The sequence below is a fragment of the Microtus oregoni genome, unplaced genomic scaffold, assembly GCF_018167655.1.
Source record: "Microtus oregoni isolate MIOR12 unplaced genomic scaffold, Mior012 000000F_ref0000247, whole genome shotgun sequence".
Classification (NCBI taxonomy): domain Eukaryota; kingdom Metazoa; phylum Chordata; class Mammalia; order Rodentia; family Cricetidae; genus Microtus; species Microtus oregoni.
In genome coordinates, this window is record NW_024543059.1 from 66,475,221 (window position 1) to 66,500,602 (window position 25,382).

At 38.3% G+C, this 25,382-nt stretch overlaps 1 protein-coding gene and 1 pseudogene across 1 annotated transcript in view; both read right to left on the minus strand.

Moving 5' to 3' along the window:
* Stpg2 (sperm tail PG-rich repeat containing 2) overlaps nucleotides 1–25,382 on the minus strand; it is a 355,873-nt gene that overhangs the window by 313,382 nt on the left and 17,109 nt on the right. The window contains exons 5-6 of the mRNA XM_041659514.1: nucleotides 16,257–16,369; nucleotides 13,755–13,866 (exon numbers count right to left, since the gene is read on the minus strand). Coding sequence (XP_041515448.1) covers nucleotides 13,755–13,866; nucleotides 16,257–16,369 — 225 coding nt within the window. The remainder of the gene's footprint in view (nucleotides 1–13,754; nucleotides 13,867–16,256; nucleotides 16,370–25,382) is intronic.
* On the minus strand, nucleotides 9,627–11,000 carry LOC121453060 (annotated as a pseudogene).

Genomic DNA, 25,382 nt, shown 5'->3' on the forward strand with positions numbered 1-25,382 from the left:
TTGGAACAGAAAAAGAAGGCTGTATCAAAATGTAAAACATGTGTAACATTTTATTGTATACTTTCAAAGAAGTCACACTCAGAAGATTTTATTGGTTGTATTAAAGTATTTATATTTATATAGTGAAAAGGGACAAGGATCAGAATACGATCCAAACAATGACCCATGGAGAATGGAGACTTGGGGACCTGAGAGGGCTTCAGGAGAAAAGGCAGAGGCCTTTACCTCAGGTGCACTTTGTTACTTGGATTGTTCCTGGATGTGATTTTGTGCTTCCTGTGACAAACACTTACATTCAATCGATATGATATGTTTATCCTGTTGGATGTCAGAACACTGCTATAGAAGCCAATCTGGTCAATGTACTGTGAATATGGATGTGGCTTTCTCTCTTGCTTCTGTGCCTTCCCACACATAATTTAGAAGACATGTCAAACAGCTGTGTTTAAAGGGGCTGTCCTGAGAAAAGTTTTAGGGAAGAGCTGCTCTGTCAATATTTACTATGTGCTTTCTGACATTTACTTACATGGTCTTTCTGAATTCAAACAACTTGCTTATTTTTGATTACATTTCTGTGTAAACTTACACTGAAACTGAAGTAAGGTTGTCTACATTAGACTGTAGTCCACCCTATTTTTATAGGTCCTCAGACCCTAGGTTTCACAAACACAGATCTACATAGGTCAACAAAGTCAACTAGGAAGAGAGCTGACAAATGTTTTCGGCAATAAGCAAGATGTCAAAGTCTTGCTAATAGTATGTCTCACTGGTTGTCTTAAACGCAAGGCTTTTTGATTTTAAATTCATGGCATTTTATATCATCATCCAGAATACCATCAATGATTTATCACTGAATTATCGAGACAAAGCAGTTTTCTGCTTTTGTTTCTTTCACAAAAGTTAGAAGGTGCCAGCTAAGAAGGTGATACTCTGCAAGCCATAGACAGGAACCTAAGAAAAACTCCAATGCCAAGTTCAGAAAGCTGCCAATGAAGAAAAGCAATCAATAGTTTTACCCAGCTATGATGCCCAAGAATGACGATGATGCCACAATGGAAAAACTATCCCTCAAAGTGTGATAGTGATCCTTCTATCTGGAAAGTAACCACTGCCTAAATGGACTTAAGGCCCACTCAACAGGAGGAAATCATGCCTGGTACTATATAAATGTAGCGATTAGCCATAACCAGTGGGGTCATAAATCTTGGAATAGAACTTATCTCTGCCACCTTCTTAAACCACTGCATTCCTAACTGATCCTAAGTATGTATCCTTATACCCACACTTAGCTTTCACCTCCATCAAAGAAGCTTCTTTTTGCGTCACAGATCATTTCAAGAGGTGTGAGGAGTGAGGGTCAAGGAGATGTGGTCATGGATACATGTGCAGTTACATATGAGGAATATGTCCAAGAACTCTTTGGTAAAGCACAGTGATGGCAGGAAATGATGACATTCATGAAAAATACTGAGATTAGTAGTACTATCACCACTACAGTGATAACTATAAAGTATTGTATTTTCTAACTAACCAGAGTCACCCATTCTATGGCATGTATACACTTAAAAATACGATTATTGGTATCAGCTTACATGTCCATTAAAATAATAATAAACTGTAAGGAAAAAGAAGAGGTTGTATAAAGTGATAAATACTGAAATTTTCTAGAGATGTTAAATGTTGAGACTGGTCATGTGTGGTTTTTGACATTAAAAGCAGTTGTAGGTATTTCAAAGTTTATGTCTTTCCCTACAACTGCCATTTCAAACTATCCCATCCTCGTGTTCCCTGCTGACTGTACAGGATTAGAAGGCATGTTAAACAGGATTTGCAAATGCCAGCAATATCTGTAAAGGTCACTGTACTTCTAAAAGGTACAGTGAGAAGACCTATGCTCATTCTGTTAGAACTTCATTGTACGTTTAACTTCTAAACTGAAACACACTTCCAGTAACGGCTGGATATTCATCAAACACACAGCTTTATAACATGATGGACCCTGCTACCAAGCTTTAGCCTCTGTGTATAGAAAGGGCTCTGATGTAAGCATTTAATCAGCAGCCACAAGGATACTTTCTCACTCCACAACTCATAATGGCTGCTCTCAATATTTACTTCAGTGACCCCTGGAAGTTCCTGATATTCTTTCAGAGAACCCTGAAGATCAAAACTAGCTCCATAGTAATATTACATTGTCATTTACCTATTTTCTCATCCTCTTAGGTACACTTAACTATTCTACATTATTGTCACCTTTCAGTTTCAACTTATAAAACAATGTGTATCAATATATAAAAAATTAATTCAAGTTATTTGGAGTCATCAATAGTATTAAGAGTATCTAAAAAAATTGAGAATCTCCTAAAAAGCAAATTAACAGAGAATACGAAAAATAAACGTTACTATGTATATTACAAACATTTTTGAAATACCATACACATAAAATAATACACAATCATCATATTTAATTGATAGGCCTAAGGGGTCCAAGGATACTCATCAGACATGCAAGCAAAAGCAAAAAGCCAGTTCACTGACATGCAAATTCCTTCTCTTGGGACCAAGGATTCTTACAATATGGACATGGTCTCTGTCACTTTAAGCTTCTCTGATAAGAATCGTATAGGTAGAAAGATATATTGTGCATGTGTCCCACAAAAGAGTCCTATTCTCTTACTCTCTTGATCCTTAGACATCTTGAAACTAAATACAAGGACACTTTTCCCAATAGAAAAACTACTCGACCTTAAGACACAGAATTTGAATGTATTCTCAAACATGAGCCTTAAAGTCTTTTACTTCTGAGTGAGGTAGCCCAGATCCAGAAAGACAAACATGGTACGTACTCATTCATAAGTGGATTTTAGCTGTAAAGGACAACCAGGCTACAATTCACAGGCCCAGGGAAGCTAGGTAACTAAGAGGGCCCAAAGAGAGAAGCATGAAAATTTCCCTGGGAAGGGGAAATAGAAGAGATCTCCTGGGTAAATGGGGGGAGGGATGATGGAAATAAAAGGGATTGGGTTAGGCGAGTTGCTGGTTGGATGGAGGGGAGAGCAATGAAAGTGGTGGCATTTTAGGGTTAGAGAGAAAACTGGTGCCAAAGGGACTCCCCGGAATCCACAAGAATGACCCCAGCTAAGACTCCTAGCAATAATGGAGAGGGTGTCTGAACTGACCATCAGATTGGTGACTACCCTAGTTGTCATCAGAGAGCCTTCATCCAGTAACTAATGGAAGTAGATATAAAGAACTACTGGGCTGACCTCCAGGAGTCCTATAGAAGAGAGGGAGGAGTGTACAAGCCAGGGGGTATCAAGGTCATGACAGGAATAACCCAGAAAGACAGATGACCCAAGCTTCTGGGTGCTCATGGATTCTGGACCCACAGCTAGGGAATCAGCATGGAACCAACCTAGGCCTTCTGAATATGTGTGACAGTTGTGTAGCTTGGTCTGTTTGTGGGACTCTTAGCAGTGAGACCAGGACCTGTCCCCTGGCCCTTGAGTTAGCTTTTGGGAACATAGTCTCTATGCTGGGTTGCCACACCCAGCCTTAATTCAGGGGGAGGAGCTTATTTCTGTCTCAATTTGATGTGACTGGTTTTGTTGATACCCATAGGAGGGCTGCCCCTTTCTGAATGGAGAGGGAAGAGGAGTGGAAAGAGAGGGGGTGGAGGACAGACAAAAGAAGAGGAGGGAGGGGAAGCTGCAGCTGGTATGTAAAATAGATGAAAAAATAATTTATTTAAAAAAAGACAAAATCTTTCACTTTCCTTCCCAACTGCAATGCAAATTGACAATTACAATAAATAAATTTCTGAAGATGAAAATACATTTAATTAATATTATTAAAAAATTATACACTTTGGTATTGTTACTATTACAACTTGAAAGTTCTCACAGTATGTTTCTCTTGGAAAATTACATGAAAAAAGTAAGTAAATAAATACAAAGCTAGTTTTCTTTAAGGGGGAAAAAATGGTTCCTAGAACTTGTACTTCAGATCTCCAGGACACTAGCCTCCAAGTTTCAAAATAAATAATTGAGTTGAGGTCCTGCTCATAACATCATGTGAAGACTAAGCGTTTAATAAGGTATTTTCATGAACGTAGAGTTTTAAGTACATACATGCACCCACAGCCCTGGTAAATAGTGGACAGAAGCTTGTCTGAGAAGTCACAGGTAGCCAGCAAGAACACACAGACAAATGGGCAGCATCCGAGCCTGGTTGCTCACACCCCAGTGCTTATGCTGAACACAACATTCTTGCAAAGTGCTTGCTCTTGCCAGGCAGTGGTAGGGCACACCTTTAATCCCAGCACTCAGAAGGCAGAGGCAGGCGTATCTCTGAGAGTTTGAGGCCAGGCTGGTCTACAGAGCAAGTTCCAGGACAGGAGCCAAAAAAAAAAAAAAAAAAAAAAAAAGCTACACAGGGAAACCATGTCTCAAAAAAAAAAAAAATCAAAGGAAAAAAAAAAGAAAAAAAAGAAGTGTTTGCTATCACTGACCAAAAGTCTTTTAAAGATAGAATTCAAAGCTATATTTGCATATTTTAATATTTCAAGAATGAGCATTCATTTCTTTAAATCACATTCTTTTATATATAGATGCCAAGCTTGCAATATCTTAAATGTGGAGTCTTAGCACCTTATGAGGCATAATCCTGTCTGAAGTCCTGTAGATTAATGAAGGCAAATGCAGAAATGTACAGTATCTTGAAACAGATGTGCCATCAAATGTAATCATGCTAATTAGATATTAGGCCTCTATTCAGCCAATAACATTAAAATAAGATAACTGAATAAAATATACAACTACTCACACCTAATGTATAATTTAAGCATAATCTAGCCTTTTCAGATATCCACAAGTTATATTTTACTAGACACTAAAATAATTTCCATTCTCCCTAAAACAATATTTTGTATAAATTATTTACAAATGTGAATATATAAGAATTCTAGTGACAGTATCTTAATTCTCATCCTTTTCTGTTTTTTTTTTTTTTTGACAAGGTTTCTCTTAAAGTGTTTTCCCCACATCAAAACAGGTAAATGTGGCTTGTGTGGAAGAGATGACTTTGCATGTCCTCCAGGCTGGCCCAGAGGGCAGCACTGGCAATAATGACCCATCTGTTCACTCCTGGCAGGGAGCAAACTTCTAATGAAGACAGATGCGGGTCACCCTGGGCACACAGGCTTCAGAGTGTTAATGACCCACCTAGCGGCCACTGCTTACCTCTCCTGACTGATGGATCACCTGGAAGGTTCAGTTGGAAAAGCAAAGATGACTCTTGCGGTATTCATTCATCTTTCCAAGACACTGCTCTCATTTCCCTTACACACCTAGTGCTAGAACTTGTCTGTCAGGCCTGAAAATTTCTACTACTACAGACTATACCCACTCCTCTCTGACGGACTTGATAGCACTTCTGAGGACTTACTCCCTCCTACATTTCTTTACTGATTGATTCATGAGTCACCAACTCCACATTATGATAGAGCAACATATATTTGTAATACACAACATGAAATATTTGTCCATAATAAAACTATTTATGAATAGTTACATATAATTTTATTGTCAACACAAATCTTTCCAAATGCTGCTTTTAAAATATTATCGAATATTTCTAGCTTCTTTAAAATTGTTTCACTCTATTCAGAAACAAGGTTCACTTATTGAGAACAACTAATGAGATACAGGTCAGTGTCTATGAAATACAAAGATGATCATTTTAGGCCTGGAGAGATGTCTCACAGGTTAAGAACACTGACTGTTCTTCCAAAGGTCCTGAGTTCAATTCCCAGCAACCATATGGTGGCTCACAACCATCTGTAATGGGGTCTGGTGCCCTCTTCTGGCCTGCAGACATACATGGAAGGAATGCTGTATACATAATAAATAAATATTTAAAAAAAAAGATGATCATTTTACTTTGTAAAATTTGTTGTGGATAAGAATTCGAGAGTAAATTGCTTTTAAAATAAAGTTTTTATCACATTATACTTAAGCTCCATTGAAATAGTTCTACAAAAATGTGACAATCTATAAGATTTCAAGATATAATCTAAAGTTAAAACATATAACTGTTTTTAAATGCAGATTTCATTTATTAAAAAAATTTAAGAGAAATAGCATCAATGAGTAACAATTTTAATCAAGTTTGAAGTGACTACAATAGCTCATAAGCTACATTTTCACAAACTTTACTTTCTATCCACTTTTAAGACAACTGCTGTTGCTTCAGTCACTGGGGTAATTTATTCTTAAATTGGCTTAGTAGAGTAAGTTCAAGTTGAACTTCACTGAAATTATCTGGCAACCCATGACAATCACAAGTCATGTGAACACAGACCGTGTGTGTGTGTGTGTTTATGTGTTATATATATATATATATATATATATATATATATATACACATACAGTGCCACCCCAATAATTATCCATTGTTTTCCAAAGACTGTATTGTTTATATTTTATGAGATTTTTGCCTGCTTATGTATGTATGTACTGCAAGCATGCCTAGTGCCCACAGATGCCAGAAGAGTCCATCACACTCCCTAGAACTGGAGTTACAGACAGTTATGACCTTCCATGTAGGGGTCCTGGGCAGCAAACCTTGGTCTTCTGAAAGAATAGCAAATGCTCTTAACCACAGAACCATCTCTCTAGCCCCATCCCTTAGTCACTTAAATTAATAAATCTACCTTTCCCAATAAAAAAACCTAAGTGTGAATTTTTTAAAGTGAAAAAAATAGACTACTTATCATAGGACCATATCAAGTTCAAAATATATTTCTAGCTACAGTATCAAAAAATATGAAGTGAATGGTTTTATTTACATAAAGGATACATGGCAACTTCAGACACCCAGGGCATTACCAAGAGGAAAGCAGGCAAGGATTTTTTTCAAATAGTAATAATTAATATTCCTATGCCTTTTTATAGTGGTATATTATTTGTGTTTTAATAAAGAAAGCTTGCCTGAAGATCAGAGAGTAAAGCAGCCATACTAGTCAGTCATACAGGCCAGGGAATGGTGGCACACACCTTTAATCCCAGGACTCAGAAGAGAGAGGTAGACAGTCTCTGTGAGTTCAAGGCTACCCTAGGCTACACAAGATTGAATCTAAAAGAAAAACAGAACTTACACAAAGGTGATCCCAGCATTTTGGATCACATGCCTTTAATCCCAGAACTAGGGAGGTGAAGACAGGAGTGATATGGCTGGGCAGAGAGAGAAATATAAAGGGGAAGAGACAGAAACTCAGTTGAGTGTGGAATCTGAGGATTTGTGCGGACAGGATCTCATCCATTTTCTGTCTGAGGTAAACAGAGGTAAGAGTCAGTGGCTGGCTGCTTTGCTTTTCTGATCTTCAGGTTGAACCCCAATACAGATACTGGGATTTTACTACTCATGTTACAACTTTATTTTGTTTTGAGAATTTCATACATAAATACACTGTATGCATATCATTTCTATCCAGCCCGATCCACTTTTCATCGCCACCACCACCCCTCTCCGTCATTACTTCTTCTACAGTTACTAGTTGCATATCTATGTAAGTACATACAAAATTGACTGACTCCCATCAGGGTTGCCCAAGGTACATGTGTTTATGGCTGACCACTCAGAATTGGGAAACCACTCAGGGGACTTATCCCTAGATAAAATGGATTCTTTCTCCCTCTACAGCAACTGACCACATGTAGCTCTTCATCTTGGGGTGGGACCAGGTGAAATTTTCCATCCACGCTGGTATGTAAGCTGATGTGGTCATTATGCAGGTATTATGTGGGAAACCATACAGTTCATATTTCATGGGTGCAACTTTCCTGTCATGTCTACAGGACACTATTTCACAGCAATCATCTCATTCCTATGGCCTTTAGAATCTTTCCACTCCACTTGCTGCAATGTGCCTTGAGCCTTTAGGTAAATAGGTTGCATTATTGATGAATCTACTGGGGCTGTGCCCCATATGGTCACTTATTCTCTACTTTTGACCAGCTGTGGATCTCTGTATTAACTTCTGTCTGCTACAAAAAGAAACTAGTTATATGAGGGTGAGAGTGTCATCTATGGGTATAAGGATGAGTATTTATAACAGAAGCTATATAGATTTAAGAAAACAGTATTGTAGGTTCTCCTCTAAATCTATAAATTCTCTACCCACAGAATCATCATTAGGCTTACAGTACCATGTTGACGGAGGCTGATCTTCATTCCCCGTCACCAAAACCCAAAATAATCACACAAAAACTGTATTAATTACAACATTGCTTGGTCAATTACTTGCATATTGCTAGCTAGTTTTTATATCTTACATTAACCCATCTCTATTCATCTGCGTATCACCTACAATGCTATGGCTTACCAAGCAAGGTTCCAGGCATCTTTCTCCTTTGGCAGCTACATGGTATCTCTCTGACCCCACCTTCTTTCTCCCAGCATTCAGTTTAGTTTTCCTGCCTAGCTCTATTCTGCCCTTCTGTAGGCCAAAGCAGTTTCTTTATTAACCAATGATAATAAAACATATTCACAGCATACAGAAGAAAATTCCACATAATCTCCCCCTTTCTGCTTAAATAAAAATTCTGTAGGCAGAGGATGCTTGTTCGTTCCCAGCTGCCCATACCCGAAATAATCACACTGAAACTATATTAATTAAAACACTGCTTGGCCTACTAGTTTGTACATATTTTTAGCTAGCTCTTATATCTTAAATTAACACATTTCTATTATCTATAAATCAACACAAGGTTGTGGCCTACTGGCAAGGTTCCAGGAGGCATCTTTCTCCTTCAGTAGCTACACGGCATCTCCCTGACTCTGCCTAATCTCTCTATGTATCTCTTCTAGCCTGGCTATATTCTGCCCTGCCATAGGTCCAAAGAAGTTTCTTTATTTACCAATGGTATTTACAGCATACTGAGAGAAATCCCACATCATCTCCCCTTTTCTGTCTAAATAAAAAGGAAGGTTTTAATTTTAACATAGTAAAATTACATATAATACAGCAGGTATCAAGCAAGAATTACAGTTATAATATTTATATCTACTTTATCTTTTATCATAACTAAGGAAAACTATAATTATAACTATCTATTCTTCAACTCCATCAAAGATCCCAGAAGGACATAATATTAACTAAGTTAACAGGAAGTGCATCATAAGCAAGTTCCAAAACTCTTGAATTGACAGAGACATCTCACTGCCTGGACAATCACACAAAGTTCTTCTCTAACATTGGGGCATCCATATTCAGCCTACATGCCCAAAATAGCTGGCAGACTTTTTCATGAAGCAGGAAATTTCAAAGACTGTTCTGCCTATATTGGCAGTTTGTCCTGCAGAATGTCTGGCAGACTGTTTCATAAAGCAGCAACCCTGAAGAACTGTCTCACCTTCTTTTTTTAAGACAGGGAATATTTTATTTAAAACCCATCAGTGAAATGGATAGCTTGGGTCTATGACAAATTCTTCATATTTTAAAGCATAAGTCAGTAACTGTATGGAAGCACACACTGTCACATACAGATTAGCTGATCAGACCACATTTTCTATGTTGGAACATAATAAACTTCCCTGTAAAAGAAGCACCTTTTGTGACATTTAATTTAGTATTCCTCTCCTTCTTTCTTACCCTCTCCTTCAACAGAATCCACACAAACTTCCTCATAATCCTTCTCTAGGGCAGCCATGTCTTCAAGGGCCTCAGAGAACTCCCCCTTCTCCTCCAATCCCTCACCCACAAACCAGTGCACAAAGGCATGCTTGGCAACATCAGATCAAATTTGTGATCTAGGTGAGCCCAGGTCTCAGCAATGGCTGTAGTGTTGATCATCATGCACACAGCTCTCTGAACCTTGGTCAGGTCTCCACCTGGTACTACAGTGGGAGGTTGGTAATTAATTCCAATCTTGAAGCCAGTGGGCACCAGCCCACAAACTGGATGGTATGCTTGGTCTTGATGGTATCAATGGCAGCATTGACATCTTTGGGAACCACATCATCACAGTACAGCAGGCAGCAAGCCAGGTATTTACCATAGCAAGGGTCACATTTCACCATCTGGTTAACAGGCTCAAAGCAGGCATTGGTGATCTCTGCTACAGAAATCTGCCCATGGTAGGCTTTCTCAGCAGAGATGACAGGGGCATATGTGGCCAGAGGGAAGTGGATGCGAGGGTAGAGCACCAAGTTGGTCTGGGATTCTGTCAGGTCAACATTTAGGCCTCCATCAAATCTGAGGGAAGCAGTGATGGAAGACACAATTTGACCTATCAACTTATTTAGGTTAGTGTAAGTGGGCGCTCAATATCAAGGTTGCTATGACAGATGTCATAGATGGCCTCATTGCCTACCATGAAGGCACAATCAGAGTGCTCCAGGGTGGTGTGGTTAGTGAGGATGGAATTGTAAGGCTCAACCACAGCAGTGGAAACCTGGGGCCTGGGTAGATGGAGAACTCCAGCTTGGACTTCTTTCCATAATCAACAGAGAGCTGCTCTATCAGCAGGGAAGTGAACCCAGAGCCAATTCACCCACCAAAGCTGTGGAAACCTAAGAAGCTCTGAAGCTCTGTGCACTCACTGGTCAGCCAGTTTACGAATTCTGTCCAAGATAAGGTCAATGATCTCCTTGTCAATGGCGTAGTGGCCACGGGCATTGTTATTGCAGCATCTTCATTGCCTGTGATGAGCTGCTCAGGGTGAAAGAGCTGGTGGTAGGTACCAGTGAGAACTTCATCAAAAACTGTGGGTTCCAGGACTACAAACACTGCCCAGGACACATGCTTGCCAGCACCTGTCTCACTAAAGAAAGTGTTAAAGGAGTCATTTAATGGTCTTTTTACTTGGATGCCATGTTCCAGGCAGTAGAGTTCCCAGCAGGCATTGCTGATCTGGACACCATATCACCACAGTATAGAAGGCAGCAAGTCATGTATTTACCATGGTGAGGCCAATGTGGATGGAGATGCACTCACGCATAGTTGCTGCTTCGTGGCTTCCCAGAGGATGGCGGAGGCGAGGAGGAGGTATTGCTTCTTACAGCACGACTCTGGGGCCCTGTCTCACCTTCTTTAGGCAAGTTGAGCAGTCATTTTTCTGTGGGTCCTGCATGTCCAGTTCATACAGCATAGCAGCAAGCAGTCCAGGCAAGAGCAGTTTCTTGTCCAAATGGCTAACAAACTGCATAAGAAGCCTCTTCAATGCCCATCATCCTCTTGAAGCAGATTGGTGCTGCCAGGAACAGATGTGTGCCACTGTCATGAAAAGTCCTAGGTTCTTAAAATATTTCAAATGCCATATTCTGCTAGCCTTTGAAAGGTTTGAAAAATTACTTACTTTATATAGATAAGTAAGTATAAATACAGATTACAACTGTAATTTAAAGGAAATTACAAAATACATAGCTAAAAGCTCTTTTTGCTGGGCAAATTTTATAAAGGAACTAAAATTAACAACTAGTATTTGCTCAGATGAATACATGACAAAATACCATATCTTCCCAAGTAATTTTTAAACATTTGTTTTAATGAAAAGTAGAGATGAATGCTATGCCAGTAAAGAGCCAAAGCTTTGGCACCACCTAGTGAAATTTTACTCAGATTTTTAAAACTATTTTTCATTTGTTGAAAATTTCATATATGTACTGTACTGTTTTATATCACTCCAAATCCTCTAGTATCCCCCACACTCTTTCTCATTCATGGCCTCTTAATCTTTATTTTGTTACATATACACATACATACATACATACATACATACATACATACACAGTTATAAATACAACCTGCTGGGTTCATTTAGTGTTGCTAATATGTATATGTGTTAGGGATGACTTCTTGGGACAGATCACCTATCAAGGGGCTCATTCCTGGAACAAACTGATTCTCCCTCTCTCCAGTCATTCACTGCCTGTAGCTCTTCATCTAGGGGGCTCTCTGGTATTTCCCCATCTACACTGGCATGTCAATGGCGGTGTCACTTCTCAGGTCTTGATTAGCAACCACAGCTTCCCTGTCATATACAGAAGAGTCGATCATTCAGTAGATTCCCTGGTCCACTATAATTTTCAAATAAAAAAACTCAAATATACATCTAAAAATGGGATGGACATCTAAATGGGTTTTATGTTGAAGGTGAATGCAAATAAATTAAACTCACACTAACTCAGGATTAAGTATAATAAGGGGATCCTTATTTAAGGGAAACTCACAGATCACAGTCCTCTGCATGAACAAGGAACAGGAATCAAATCTAGCATTCAGGCAACAGAGAGTGTGCACACACCTTTTTGGTACCCACGGCCACACCCAACCTGGTCCAGCCTCTCAAAAGTCATTGGCTGAAGGAGATTCCCCATCATTATGTGAATATATCACAATTCAGAACAAACGAGATGACAATCTTGCTTTGTACAATTAAAAACCCACCCAGAATATTATGCATAGTTTTAGATACCATATTTTTAAAAAAAAGAAAGGCTTGGAGTTGGTGGAATACACCTTTAATCCCTGCACTTGGGAGGCAGAGGTGGGTGGAACTCTGTGAGTCCAAGGTCAGCCTAGTCTACAAGAGCTAGTTCCAGGACAGAGCTACAGAGAAACCCAGTCTCAAAAAACCAAGAAAGGAATAAGAACAAGATTCAAAAACTAAGGAGCCTCCATATGTAGTGATATTAGATTTATATTTTAATAAATAAGCTTTCCTGAAGGTCAGAGAGTAAAACAGCAGCACTGATCAGTTTTACAGTCTGGCCAGTGGTGACACACACCCTTAATCCCAGTAGCCACACTAGTTTGCCATAGAAACCAGGCAATAGTCATGTGAACCTTTAATACCAGCACTAGGGAGAAATAGTTCTCAGACACAGTCTCATTCTAAGATTCCTGGAGGCAGGATCACCATTTCAGAATGAGGTAAGAGCCAGTGGCTGGCTGTTTTGCTTTTCTGACCTTCAGGTTGAACCCCAATTTCTGTCTCTGGGTTTTTATTAATTGTGCTACATCCATAAGCCATCAAAAGATTTTAAGTAAACCCAACACTGCATAATCACTTAAACTTCCTAAAGAAAGTGGGATGGAAAAGACATCACAGGTTTGGTGTGGGATAGTTCTATATTCTGTCAATTATATTTTAAATAAATGCTGATTGGCCAGTATCTAGACAGGAAGTAGAGGTGGGGCAATGAGAACAAGAGTATTCTGGGAAGAAGGAAGCTCAGTCCCACAGTCCTGCTCAGACCAAGAAAGAAACAAGATGTGACCTACCTCGCTGAGAAAGGTACCGAGCCATGTGGCTAACATAGATAAGGAAAATGGGTTAATAGATTTTTTAAGAGCTGAAACGAAGCCTGAGTTAATGGGCCAATCAGTTTATAACCTAATGTAGACTCTCTGTGTGATTTTCTTTGGAGCTTACCAGGTGTGGGAACTAAGCAAGACAGAAACCTCAACTAGCAGGCCCTCATGTTACACAGGTTAGGGAGGCTTAGTTCAGTGTGAAGATATTTGAAGAAAAAGTATTGTCTACCATTGAAATAGAAAACAGGTACAGTGAGTTCCTGCTGAGACTCTCCAAGCAGAGCAGCGACCACATGGCATGTACCGTAGCCAATTCTATGGCACTCACTGAGTGCTACATTTCAGGCACAGAATACCTGAAAGAACTTTAATCTGGTGACAATGACTCAGTGACATGAGAAATATGGAAAACAGATATATATCCCTTTTAACTCACCTTTTTTTCCTCCTGCAACGTTATTTGTTCATAAAGCCGTGGGGCAAATATACATTGATTTTCCTGTTGCTCTTTCTTGATGTTAATATTTTCATAACGCACTTTCCTTTTCCTTTGGAAAATTCAGATAGAATTTAAGAGTTTTCAATTTTAAATACAAAAAAATATTTATATGAGCGAAGATAGTTTTTTACAGCAACAGCTTCTGCTTTAGATGACATTGATAAAGTCAATAGGTTGGGCCAATACACTCACATTCTAATGAAAATGCATTTTCATATGGTTGCTTTTATTTTTTAAAATCTGGAGCATGGAGTACTGGGGCTGCAAGAATGGTTCAGTGGACAAAGGCACTTGCTTTCAAGCCTGATAACCTGAGTTTAATCCCTGGGACACACATGCAGTTGTCCTCTGACCTCAGCATGGGGACGAGTGCACAGGCACATACAGACACACATGAAAAGGAAGGAATCAAAATTCAGAGCACTGTTATAAAATTGTTCGAATAATTATTCCAAATGGAAAATGGGATATGAGAATTATAGCAAGAACTGACATCATCAAAGGTAACCAAAACCAAAAATTCCTAATATTCTACATACGACAAGTAGCAGTGGCATTCCCTTTGGCTGCCATTTTCTTTTAAACAGCCACAGACTACATAAGTAAGTGTGCATGTTATGTTTCTAGCATAATTACTAAAAGAATAAAATACAAAGGTATACCTTTCAGATTAGGAGAGTAAAACAATAAGAATAATGACCTGGGTATAAATTCCTCAAAGGAAGTGCCAACCTCTATTCTTATTATATGATTAAGTCCAATGCTGGAAGATAGCAAGGATTCAATATTTGTTCAGTAAATGAGCTATAGCCAAGAGTCAAAGCTTCCAACTATGCCCACTGCTAGCATGCAGATGTTTCTGGGTCTGGATACACAGAAAATAATCACTCGGAAAATTCCCAGGAGAAAACTCATGCTGTGAGGAATGAGCCAGCAGAGAAGCTGGTATCCAATAAACAAAGAAGAGCAAACCACTACTCAGTATTGGGTAAAAGTACTTGTCACAAGAACTAATAGTGAAAGGAGGGAACAGACACTGGAAAGTTATTCTCTGATATACATGGGGGAGAGAGGAGGTTCACACACACACACACACACACACACACAATTTAAAAAAAAAAAACAGCCAAAGCTAAACATATGGAGCAATATAGCAGAAGTACCCCAGCTTCCCCTGAGTCACAGCTAAGCAGCCTTGTTGTGCTATGACTTAACCACAGCCTTAATTCAAGCATGTGAAACTTCCCAGCACCCCTAAAAGGATTTAAAAGTCAGGTATTTTCTTTGCTCTAAGGGTTTCTCAGAAGGCTTCTCTGGTTACCCTATGCTTTCCTATCCACGACAGCTTTCTCTTTTACTCCTACTTTAAGCTACTCCTTTTAATGATGCTCGTCCAGGTTTTGAAGGGAAGCATCTCTTTGTCTTGAAGGCCCTGTTAACAACAGTTTTAGCATAATTTCCTTCCAAATGATTTCTCATCTCAAGATATGATAATGGTCCAGGACCCTTTCTCCTAATAAAGCTAATCCCTGCTGGTAATTATGTGTCAGCTCCTTTCCAAACCAACCACAGCCATTCATTCTTATATCAAAGAATGCCATGGTCATGAGTCTCACTAGCTCAGAATATCTTCCCAGTGTTCTGGTCAGAGAATGGAGACAAGCCAAAGGATACAGAGTTCTGACCCACCTTCTCTAAGATATTGAGGAGCTTTTGTCTATTTTACATAGCACAGTACATCTTACTGATTGGGTACATGGGATGTGTGCTCAAACAGGTCTCGGTTAAAGTCTAGCTCTGGCACTTAAATAGACATATAAGCTTGAACACGTTACTTAATCTTTTCTGATGCTTAGATTTTACTAATAAAATATGTAAATAATAGTAACAACAAAGAGATTTGTGAATACTAAATGATGTAATGTATAAAAAACAACTGATAGAATCTGGCTCATAAGAAGGCAATAGCTTTCTTAAGAATCATTCCAAGCCGGGTGGTGGTGGCGCACGCCTTTAATCCCAGCACTTGGGAGGCAGAGGCAGGCAGATCTCTGGGAGTTCGAGGCCAGCCTGGTCTACAAGAGCTAGTTCCAGAGAAACCCTGTCTCGAAAATCAAAAAAAAAAAAATCATTCCAAAATATAATACTCTTTAGAGTTTTTTGTGCTAATTTTCCTTTTTCTTAATAGGATAACATAGGATAACCTCATCTGAACTAATACAATACTTTTCAGTCAGCAACTATATTAATGATGTTTAAGAAGTCTGTTCCACTCTTACTCTCTCTCCAAGGTTTTACTAAGTAATCCTGGAGGACCTGAGAATCATTATGTAACCCACTCTGGTCTTGAACTTGCAGCAATCCTCCTATCTCTGCCTCCCACATGCAGGAATCACAGGTGTGTAGCACCATGCCCAACTGCTATTTATTTTTACTTACTGGATGATATCATACTGTCCAGGGCCAGGACCTGAATGTTTGAGCAATTCTTGTCTTCCTGTAGAATTGCCAAAATGTACACCTTTGTATTTCAAAGTCGATTTAGGATAATCCTAAAATTGAGAAAGAATAAGAAAAAGAGCATGAGGCAAATTGAAAAATATTGTTAAGCCAGGCGGTGGTGGCGCACGCCTTTAATCCCAGCACTTGGGAGGCAGAGGCAGGCGGATCTCTGTGAGTTCGAGACCAGCCTGGTCTACAAGAGCTAGTTCCAGGACAGTCTCCAAAACCACAGAGAAACCCTGTCTCGAAAAACCAAAAAAAAAAAAAAAAAAAAAAAGAAAGAAAGAAAAGAAAAATATTGTTAAATTTGACTGAGGTCTAATTACATAGCAAGAATATCCTTAGTCAAAGAAGTTTCACCAGTAAAACCAGGGCTCTTTAAGCTGAATACTGCCCATCTGTCTCATATGTCAACCAGGATTCTCCGAGAATTGCCTCTAATATTACTCTACACTGAGCCAGGGTGAGCACTTTGCTCTTAGTACTACATTGGCAATTTAATGCCTCCAGAACAATGAAGAGCAGTTCCACCTCTGGAAAGAGGTTGAACATAGTATTTAGAAAAAGGAAAAAAAAAATATATATATATATATATGTTAATTAAACAGATTGAGAAAATACAATAAAACCAAGAGACCTCAGGCAATTAATTACACAATATTTAAAAATATATTCATGTAGTTTTATAAGAATAACAAGTAGGTAATAACAAATTAAATACTATCCTAGTTCATGATACTGCTAATATATGAGGATAGGATCATTTGTTTAATACCAAAGAAATTGTTTGTAATGGTTTAAGTAAAATGCTGCAGGTTCCCAAGTGGTGGCAAGCAACAGGCAGCAGGTCCCAAGACCACAGCAGGCCATGAAGGCAGCTGGGTCCCAGGCAGGAAGCCATGTGGCAGGTGAGAGACCCAGATGGATAGGCACACCATGCAGAGTGAAGCTGGATATTTATTTAGTGGGTTATGGAAGGGAAGGGGATAAGGGGAAAGAGCAGAAAGAGAGGCAGACACACACACAGAGACAGACAGAGAGAGAGAGAGAGAGAGAGAGAGAGAGAGGAGAGAGAGGAGAAGTAGGGAGAAGGGGGAGAGACAGAAGCTGCCTTTTCAAGAGAGAGAGGGGACTCAGTCTGGAAGCTGAAAAATCAGCTTGCCTTGGTGGACAAGGGAGGGGCCTTGTCTCTTAAACGGAAAGGACACACCATTACATTATTTATGTCAGGAAAAAAATCAACCAACAATTTTTTAACATTGATAAGAATAGATATCGAACTTAAGCATGAACTACAAAAAGTTAAAGCACTGGTTTTCTCAGTAACTAAAACAAGAAAATATAATGCAGTAAAAATAGTGAATTCCCTTCCAAAGGCTCTATTCTCTTGTTGTGCTATAGTCTTCTTAGTGAAATCATTTAAGCAGTCAGGAGAGATGGCTCAGTGATTAAGAGCAGTACTTCTCTGGGACCTAGGTTCAGTCCCCTGTACCCACATGGCAGCTCACAACCATCTGCAATCTAAAGTTCTCTTATGGCCTCTGTGGGGACTTCAATAATGTGAAGCACATATATACAAGCAGGCAAAACACTCAATAAATAAATTAGCAATAAATAAATTCTATAAGAAACAAGCCACTTAAATTTTTTTAACAATACTGTTTTAACTGAAGGTAGGCAATAAATTCTATATTACTTATTGTTGATTTCTCTGAAAAGCTGTCTTTGTAAACTGTGGGGGTCTTGTTTTATATATCTGTTGTTATGCCTGCATCCATGTCTGTGTACCACATGCAAGCAGTTCCTGAGGAACCACAAAAGGCATTGAATCTTTTGGAGCTGAAAATAGACTTATAGATGACTGTGAGTTGCCACATGATTGCTGGGAATTGAACCTGGTTTTCTCAAAGACCTGAGCCATCTCTCCAGACCATAAAATAGTTTAAAATAAGATTGAATTACTAAAACCATTACTATATATTGAATAAATCCCTATAACATAGTTTAACTACATAAAACAGTGTATCAAGTTTTCTAGGTGATTTACTATTTAAACACATTGTAATAAACAATCATTTATCATTACAAACATTATCAGTGCAACAAATAGAAATGCTAGTACCACAAAGCACAATTTCAGTTCAAACTGCTATCTATTGACCCTCACCTAGACTTCAAGAGTTGTATAAAAGACACACACACACACACTTTAATGGGTTTCCAGAACATGCACAAGGCCTACAGCATGTGAGAAGAGCTGCAGCTGACCTCTGTTAACATTTCTGAAAGGCAGAAGCTGGGGATGATGGTTGGATTTTTGGTAATGAATAGTCAGTGAGAGAAGCAACATTCAAAGGCTTTGGAATGCTGTGACAGAATCCAAAAAGAAGCCACTGCATCTGGACGCAAGAGCTGAATGTGGAAAAATGGAGTCACCAGCTGTTGTGTGGCAGTTTCCTCTGAGATTAAAACTTTGCATCTTAGAGAAAAATTTGTCAAGACACAGGGTGTTAAAGGAGAGATAAAACGGCAGGGGTTCTTAAGGGGAAGCTTGTACAGATACAGGATGTTTCTGAAAAGGCAAGAAAACAACAGGATGTTCTAACACTCTCTTCTGCAGGGAAGCTCATTAAGCTCAAGAAGTAAACAACTCAATAGCTTTGGGAAGTCACTGAAACTGAACAGACTCACTGGGTCCCTCCTTTCCAAAGTGAATATGAGCAATCAGGATTGCTGAGAAACACTCAGACAAGCTGTGCTGCCTGGAATAGGCAGAGATGAAACAAACCATCTTTCAAAACTGCCTGAAAGAGTTTACATAACCTGAGCTGCCCGAGACACTCTCCAACCCTGTTAAACTGCCTTCAGGCTGGCAGAGCACTCCAGGTTTCATGAGCTGTCACCTATGCTGGGGTAGGCTTTCAGTGACATGCTGGTGGCCATATCAGAGGAACAGCAGGTCAATTGAAGTTGTATCAGCCCACTAGGAGGAAAATTCCTGATGGGTGAACCACAGACTGCAGAATGTCTTTTGTTCTGCTGTGCCTTTATATGTTTGCCACTGACGTGTATTTCTCTGGTATCTGGCATGGTGTGAATGGGTAAGGAGAGATTCTCCACTGCCTGTAACGTAGTGTGTTTATCTCATGGAAATACCCTGTTCTACTGGGCATTCTTTTACCTGTTGATTATTATGAAGATGATTTCTTCCTAAACTGTGCTGTTTAATTGATAATAATAATGCTAATTTAAATAGTTTTGTTGATAAAAAACAAAACAAAACAAGGGAGTGTCACACAGAACACATGAGTTTCTATTGAGGAGCCATATAGTCTGTGACTTAGGGCGATGATTAAGAAAAACAATTGAGTCTTAGTAGCCCACCTAGCTTAAATTCTTTTAACCTTAATGTTGAGAGATGTGTTCACAAGTTTCAGAGTGCATCACAGCTGAAACAAGGCTTTGAAAATAACTTAAAGTTAGACTACAATGTTTTTGTTAAATAGCTGAGGTGAAAAACCCGAGAAGACAAAGTTTTAGAAAAGCATATAGTTGAATGAGAAACTCATTAAGGTAAGGGAATAAGAAGAAAGCAACCCAACTATCATTGGCTGATGTGCATTTTTTGCTAGGATTGCTTGATGACCAACAGTGGTGATTAATTTCTTATACCCATTTCTGTCCTCATGCCTGGTACTGTAACCCTAATTTCAATATGAGAAACTATTGATGAGTGAGTATGCACACTAAAGATTTAAAGTAGAACTGATTATTTTTCATGTGTAAAAGTTTACATTTGTAATTCTTTTAAGATTTCTTATAAGATTGCCTTTCAAGATAATTAATAAAGTGATTGGTTCTTTCTTCATAACTACAAAAAGGCAGCCTGCCAATAAAAGAATATCTTGCTTGTTTACACACTGTTAATCTATAACAAGCTGCCATCCTGGTCTATAAGAGCTAGTTCGAAGAAATGCTCTAAAGCTACAGGGAAATTCTGTCTCGAAAAAACAAAAATAAAATAAAAATAAATAAATAAATAAGCATTGATGAAAATCAGTATTATTTTGGAGCCCCTTCTAATAGAGCATAATACCAATAGAGCATAATACCAATAATATATAAAATGGGCATTGTCATGGCTGTGAAAGATCACACTGGTTGTAATAATCAACAGAAAGCACCATTTGGCAAAGACTGCAGGGCCTGGTGGGGTAGAAGCTGTTTTCACTGCAAATAGTGCACAGGAAGCACAGAAGAGAGCCCTCAAAGACTTCAAGAAAGAACCAGGAAATGAAATTCTACAGAAGGCTAGAAGTCCTCTTATTTGATGAACACCAGGAAATGTGCTGTTATATAAATAAAAGGATTCATTCTTATCTCTTCTGGAATGACTTTAGTTTTGTTTATATCTTACTATGCTTGAATTACTGAGCTACAGATTCCTTCTTATGAATTACAACACAAAGAGAGAGTCATCTTCTCTTCAGTGTGGGCACTCAGCCTTAACACCACGCGTGATGGGTGAAGGAGTCCCATAAAGCATTACATCAAAGGAAGATATATTGTTATTATTGTCATTAAAAGTAGGGGTTCCAATTGATATATGATGATGAATCTCAGCCACTTATCAGATCCTTGAAAGAAAAGTCTATGAATAAAAAGTGAAAGAGATGTCTACCAACCAAGCTCTGTAATACTCTGTGTGTGTGTGTGTGTGTGTGTGTGTGTGTGTGTGTGTGTGTGTAATGAGCTGCCATGCTATGGGACTCCTAGGGATAGCAAAAAAGGAAAATAAGAAAACCTAACACAAAAGGAAATAAGGAAAGGTATCTAAAGGCCTTAAAACAAGGTTACGTGAATTACTTTAAAGTTCTTCAAAATGGCTTACTAGTGGCTATGTTCTCAAAAACTAATGTCAACTCTTTAACTAAAATTTTGAGCTTTTATTTGAAAGTACATTAATCCTAAGCTATTGCAAACTCCATATTATGAGGGTAACTTTCACCTTTCACCTGGAGGAAATGCTTGACGGTGTCTCCTTGGCATCATCATCCCTTTGAAGTGACTAAAAAGGGTCACTTAAACACAAGCATCCATTACTGTGACAGTTATTCAGTAGCTAACATGACTCCTGAGAAACCCAGATGTAGATATGCTGGACATAGAATGCTCTGCATCCAAGGAAGGGTAGAAGCCAGTTGAAAATCCAGGGTAAATTCTGATGATAGGAAAACAATCATTTCCCACTTACGCTGCATTTTGTTTATAATTAAAAATGAAGCAAAACTTCATAATCATACAGACATGTCCTAGTACTAATACAAAAATATGGCCGTGTTTGAGTATCTTAGATATTTGTACTGCACACAGCAACGTATCTTATACATTCACCCTAGCCTACAGATGTATAAAAAGTTAAAACTTTTATATCACATTTTTAACCTTACAAAGATCATAAATGAGGTGAAGTAGCTCAGGCCTTTCATTCCAGCACTTGAGATGCAAAAGAAGGCAGATCTGTGAGAATCTGAAGACAGCCTGACCTGCATAGCAAACTACCAGGCCAACCAGGGCTACACAGTAAGGAAAAAAAATTCTGTCAACCACCACCCTACTGTATTAGGAATTAAGCCTAAGTCTTTAAATGTGCTACTTAAGTGTTCTATCACTGAGCTACACACCTAACGAAGGATTGTATCAACACAATTTAGGAACTTGAGTAGAAATGTGTCCAAGAAGCATTCTTCAATACTGAGATTTTACAGTTCAACCTCTGAACAATTCATAATGAAATCCTTTATATATGCATACATACATTCACACAGGCACACACAAAATTTAAGGCACTAGCAAAATAATTTTCCCGTATGAACAGTAAGAGGCACACTTAAACCATGTGAACAAACAGCTACCAAGTAGCTCATTGGCCTCTATGGCACTCGGTAACTGTTTAGTCTCAAATTTAACTTGAAAGGCTTAAAAAGCAAAACCCAAAGGATAAATTGATGCACATTTAATCCTCAATCACATGTGCTTTCATGTTAAGAATTGTTGCCAATGCCAATTTCAAGGTCACTGTCCCTGTGGAAAGTTACCAACCAATAAAATATGCCTTAATTGAAGCAAACTCAGCACAGAGCTGTGACACTTTAAGTGAATGCTTTAATGAAATTTGAAAAAGAATTACTGACTGCCACTCTGACTGACAATTAGATGGATGAAGAGGGGACTTTCACCCCTCATCTTTCCATCATTAAATGTGGAAATAGACTTGTGGAGAATGAGAAGTGTTGAGGTGCATCAGATGAAGACGGATGGGATGCTCTGTGGCGGCTCAGAGGTCAGCAGCGTGATTTCACTTCCAACCTCCTTGTGGAAAAGAAGATCTAGAAATACATCTCTAGCTGTTACTTAGAAATGAGAAAGGCTGTGCTTTATCTTTCAAAATGTTTTACTAAATAAATTATATACAGAATTTCTCTGCAGATAAACTTAGCTGAAATATATCATTTGTCAGTTATAAACAATTCTCTATCTAAGCTTTACCATATACCTTCAGGAGATATGACTTATTCATTAGAAAAATGCACAATAATTACCCATCTATTATATTATTTTGCTAATGCTTCATTGTGTTCCTACCTGGACAGTGACACTAAATACAGTACTATCCCCAAAAAGGATAAAAAAGAGCTGCAAAGAAAAATCAGAAATTTCGATATGATTTGATTGAGCATTGCTAAAGTATTATTTACACAGCAGTGTCAGAATCTGTTTTCTGCAGAAGCAGGAAGAAATGGTACCTTCTGCTACCAAGCTTTCACCCACTCTCAAACGCAGGATGCAAATTTCACAGACTATCCAATAAACTTGCAACTGAGCTTTACTGAATCTTCCTAAATACAGAGAAAGATGCCTTTAAGTTTTTATATGGCTTGCTTAATTAAATTATATTTATACTTGTAGACCAGTAAATTATTAGTGGGAATGACTCAATGATTACTAAAATAGGTCATCTACTAAAATGGGTCTATTCATGATCTATTATAATAATTTTCTTGTTTTCTATGAATAATTTGACCAGAAGTAAAGCTTATAAGTCAGTATATTAATTATTCATGTGAAAAAATATTATGAATCTAGGAAATCTTAAAAGCATTACTAATAAGTAATACATATATCTTGCTAATATATGACAAATTATTATAAAACAAAGAAATAGTTTACCACAAAATTCTTCCACCCAAGGATCAATGAATATCATTGAAGAGCTATGGAAGATGACAGAAGCCAGAAAACAAGGAAATCTGCTGTGAGATTGTGCCTTTTAGCTATGATAGGGAAGCAGTATCCATAAAACCTCAGCAGCATGGCTTCCTAAACAAGAACTGGACAATTCCAACACCAGTTGACATTCCAACATAGATGAGGGAAATTTCACAGGGCCCCAACCCTAGATGAAGAGGCACAGGCAATTAACAACTACTGAGAGAGGGAGATTAGTCTTCCCCAGGGAAAAGCCCCATCTGATTATTCTAGAAACATATACATGCAGGAGACACAGAGTGGATGCAGCAGGTTATATTTATATGTTTATTCAGTAGGTGTATATGTAACAATGGTTAAAGAAGAGGAAACTGTGAATTCCAATGAAACACAGGTAGGAGGAGGGAGAGGGAAAATGCTGTAATTATCTTTTAACTAAAATTTTAAAAATATATTGTAAGAAATTCTGAAGAAATAAAATATAAAATAAGTATGGCTGGCCAAGCATATGTGAAAGATTTCAAGTCCTTTGAACACATACATAGCTGGGTCATATAATTTTAGCTTTGTGAGGATTCTCCACAGTGATTTCTAGAGTATCTGGATAGGTTTACAGGTAACATCAACAGAAAAAGGGGATTATCTTTTCTCCACAATCCCTCCAGTGTCTGTTATCTGTTGTTCAACTGATGTTTGCCATTCTGACTCAAGTAAGATTAAAAACTCAGAGTTGTTTTAACATACATTCCCTAATTACTAAAGATAATTTTTCAAGATATCTCTTACCCATTTTTTTTTCTCCTTTTGAGAACGCTCTGTTTGCGTCCCAGGCCAACCTTACTAACAGGTCATTTGCTTTGGCTCTTTGTGTTTTATGGTATTTATATATTTTGGATATTAACCCTATTTCACATGTATAGCTGGCAAAGAGTCTCTCCAAAATCTGTAAAATACCATCACCCAGTTGATTTCAGTTTTCTAAAACCCACCTGTCAATTGCTGGCTTTAGTTCTTAGGCAAACAGTGTCTTTCTTATTCAGAAAGTTCTCTCTTAACAAACACCTATATCCCATAAGGCACTGCTTATGGGATATATCCTCTATCAGTTTTTGATGTTTTGGGGTTTCACATTTAGGTCTTTGATCTACTTGGAGCTGATTTTTGTGAAAGGTGATAGAGATGGCCTGACTTGGTTATTTTACATGTGGACACCTTGTGTTCTTATTTGTAACCTTTTATTTCTTTCCTGTCTTGTTTTAAGTAAGACACTGAACACTGTATTGATTAAGAGTGGAGAGACAAAAAATACTTGTCTCATCACATATTTGAAAGAAAAGTCTCTCAATCTGTCCCCATTTAGCACAATGTTATATACAGGCATTTTTCCATAGATATCTTTTACTTGGTCATGTTCTTTCATTTTTTATTTTATAGAGCACTTGGAGAAATATTCTGTTTTCTATGAAGGATTAGCAAGATTCAGCAGGGAACATATCTGAACCCTGACTTTTCTTGGTTGAGGGGTTAGAGAAGTGTACTTTTTGTTGTTGATGATGATGGTGTCTTAAACCTTATTTACTGTCTGTCTTAGTTAGGGTTTCTATTGCTGTGACCATATCCACAGCAACTCTTATAAAGGAACCCATTTAACTGGGGCTGCCTTACAAGTTTCAGAGGTTTAGTGTTGTAGAATATTATTTTAAGGTATATTACTTTTGTTTATGCTCCGGAACATTTGTTTAATGATGCAAAGATGTGTTTGATTAGATAAAATTTACCTGTAGTCAGAAGGCT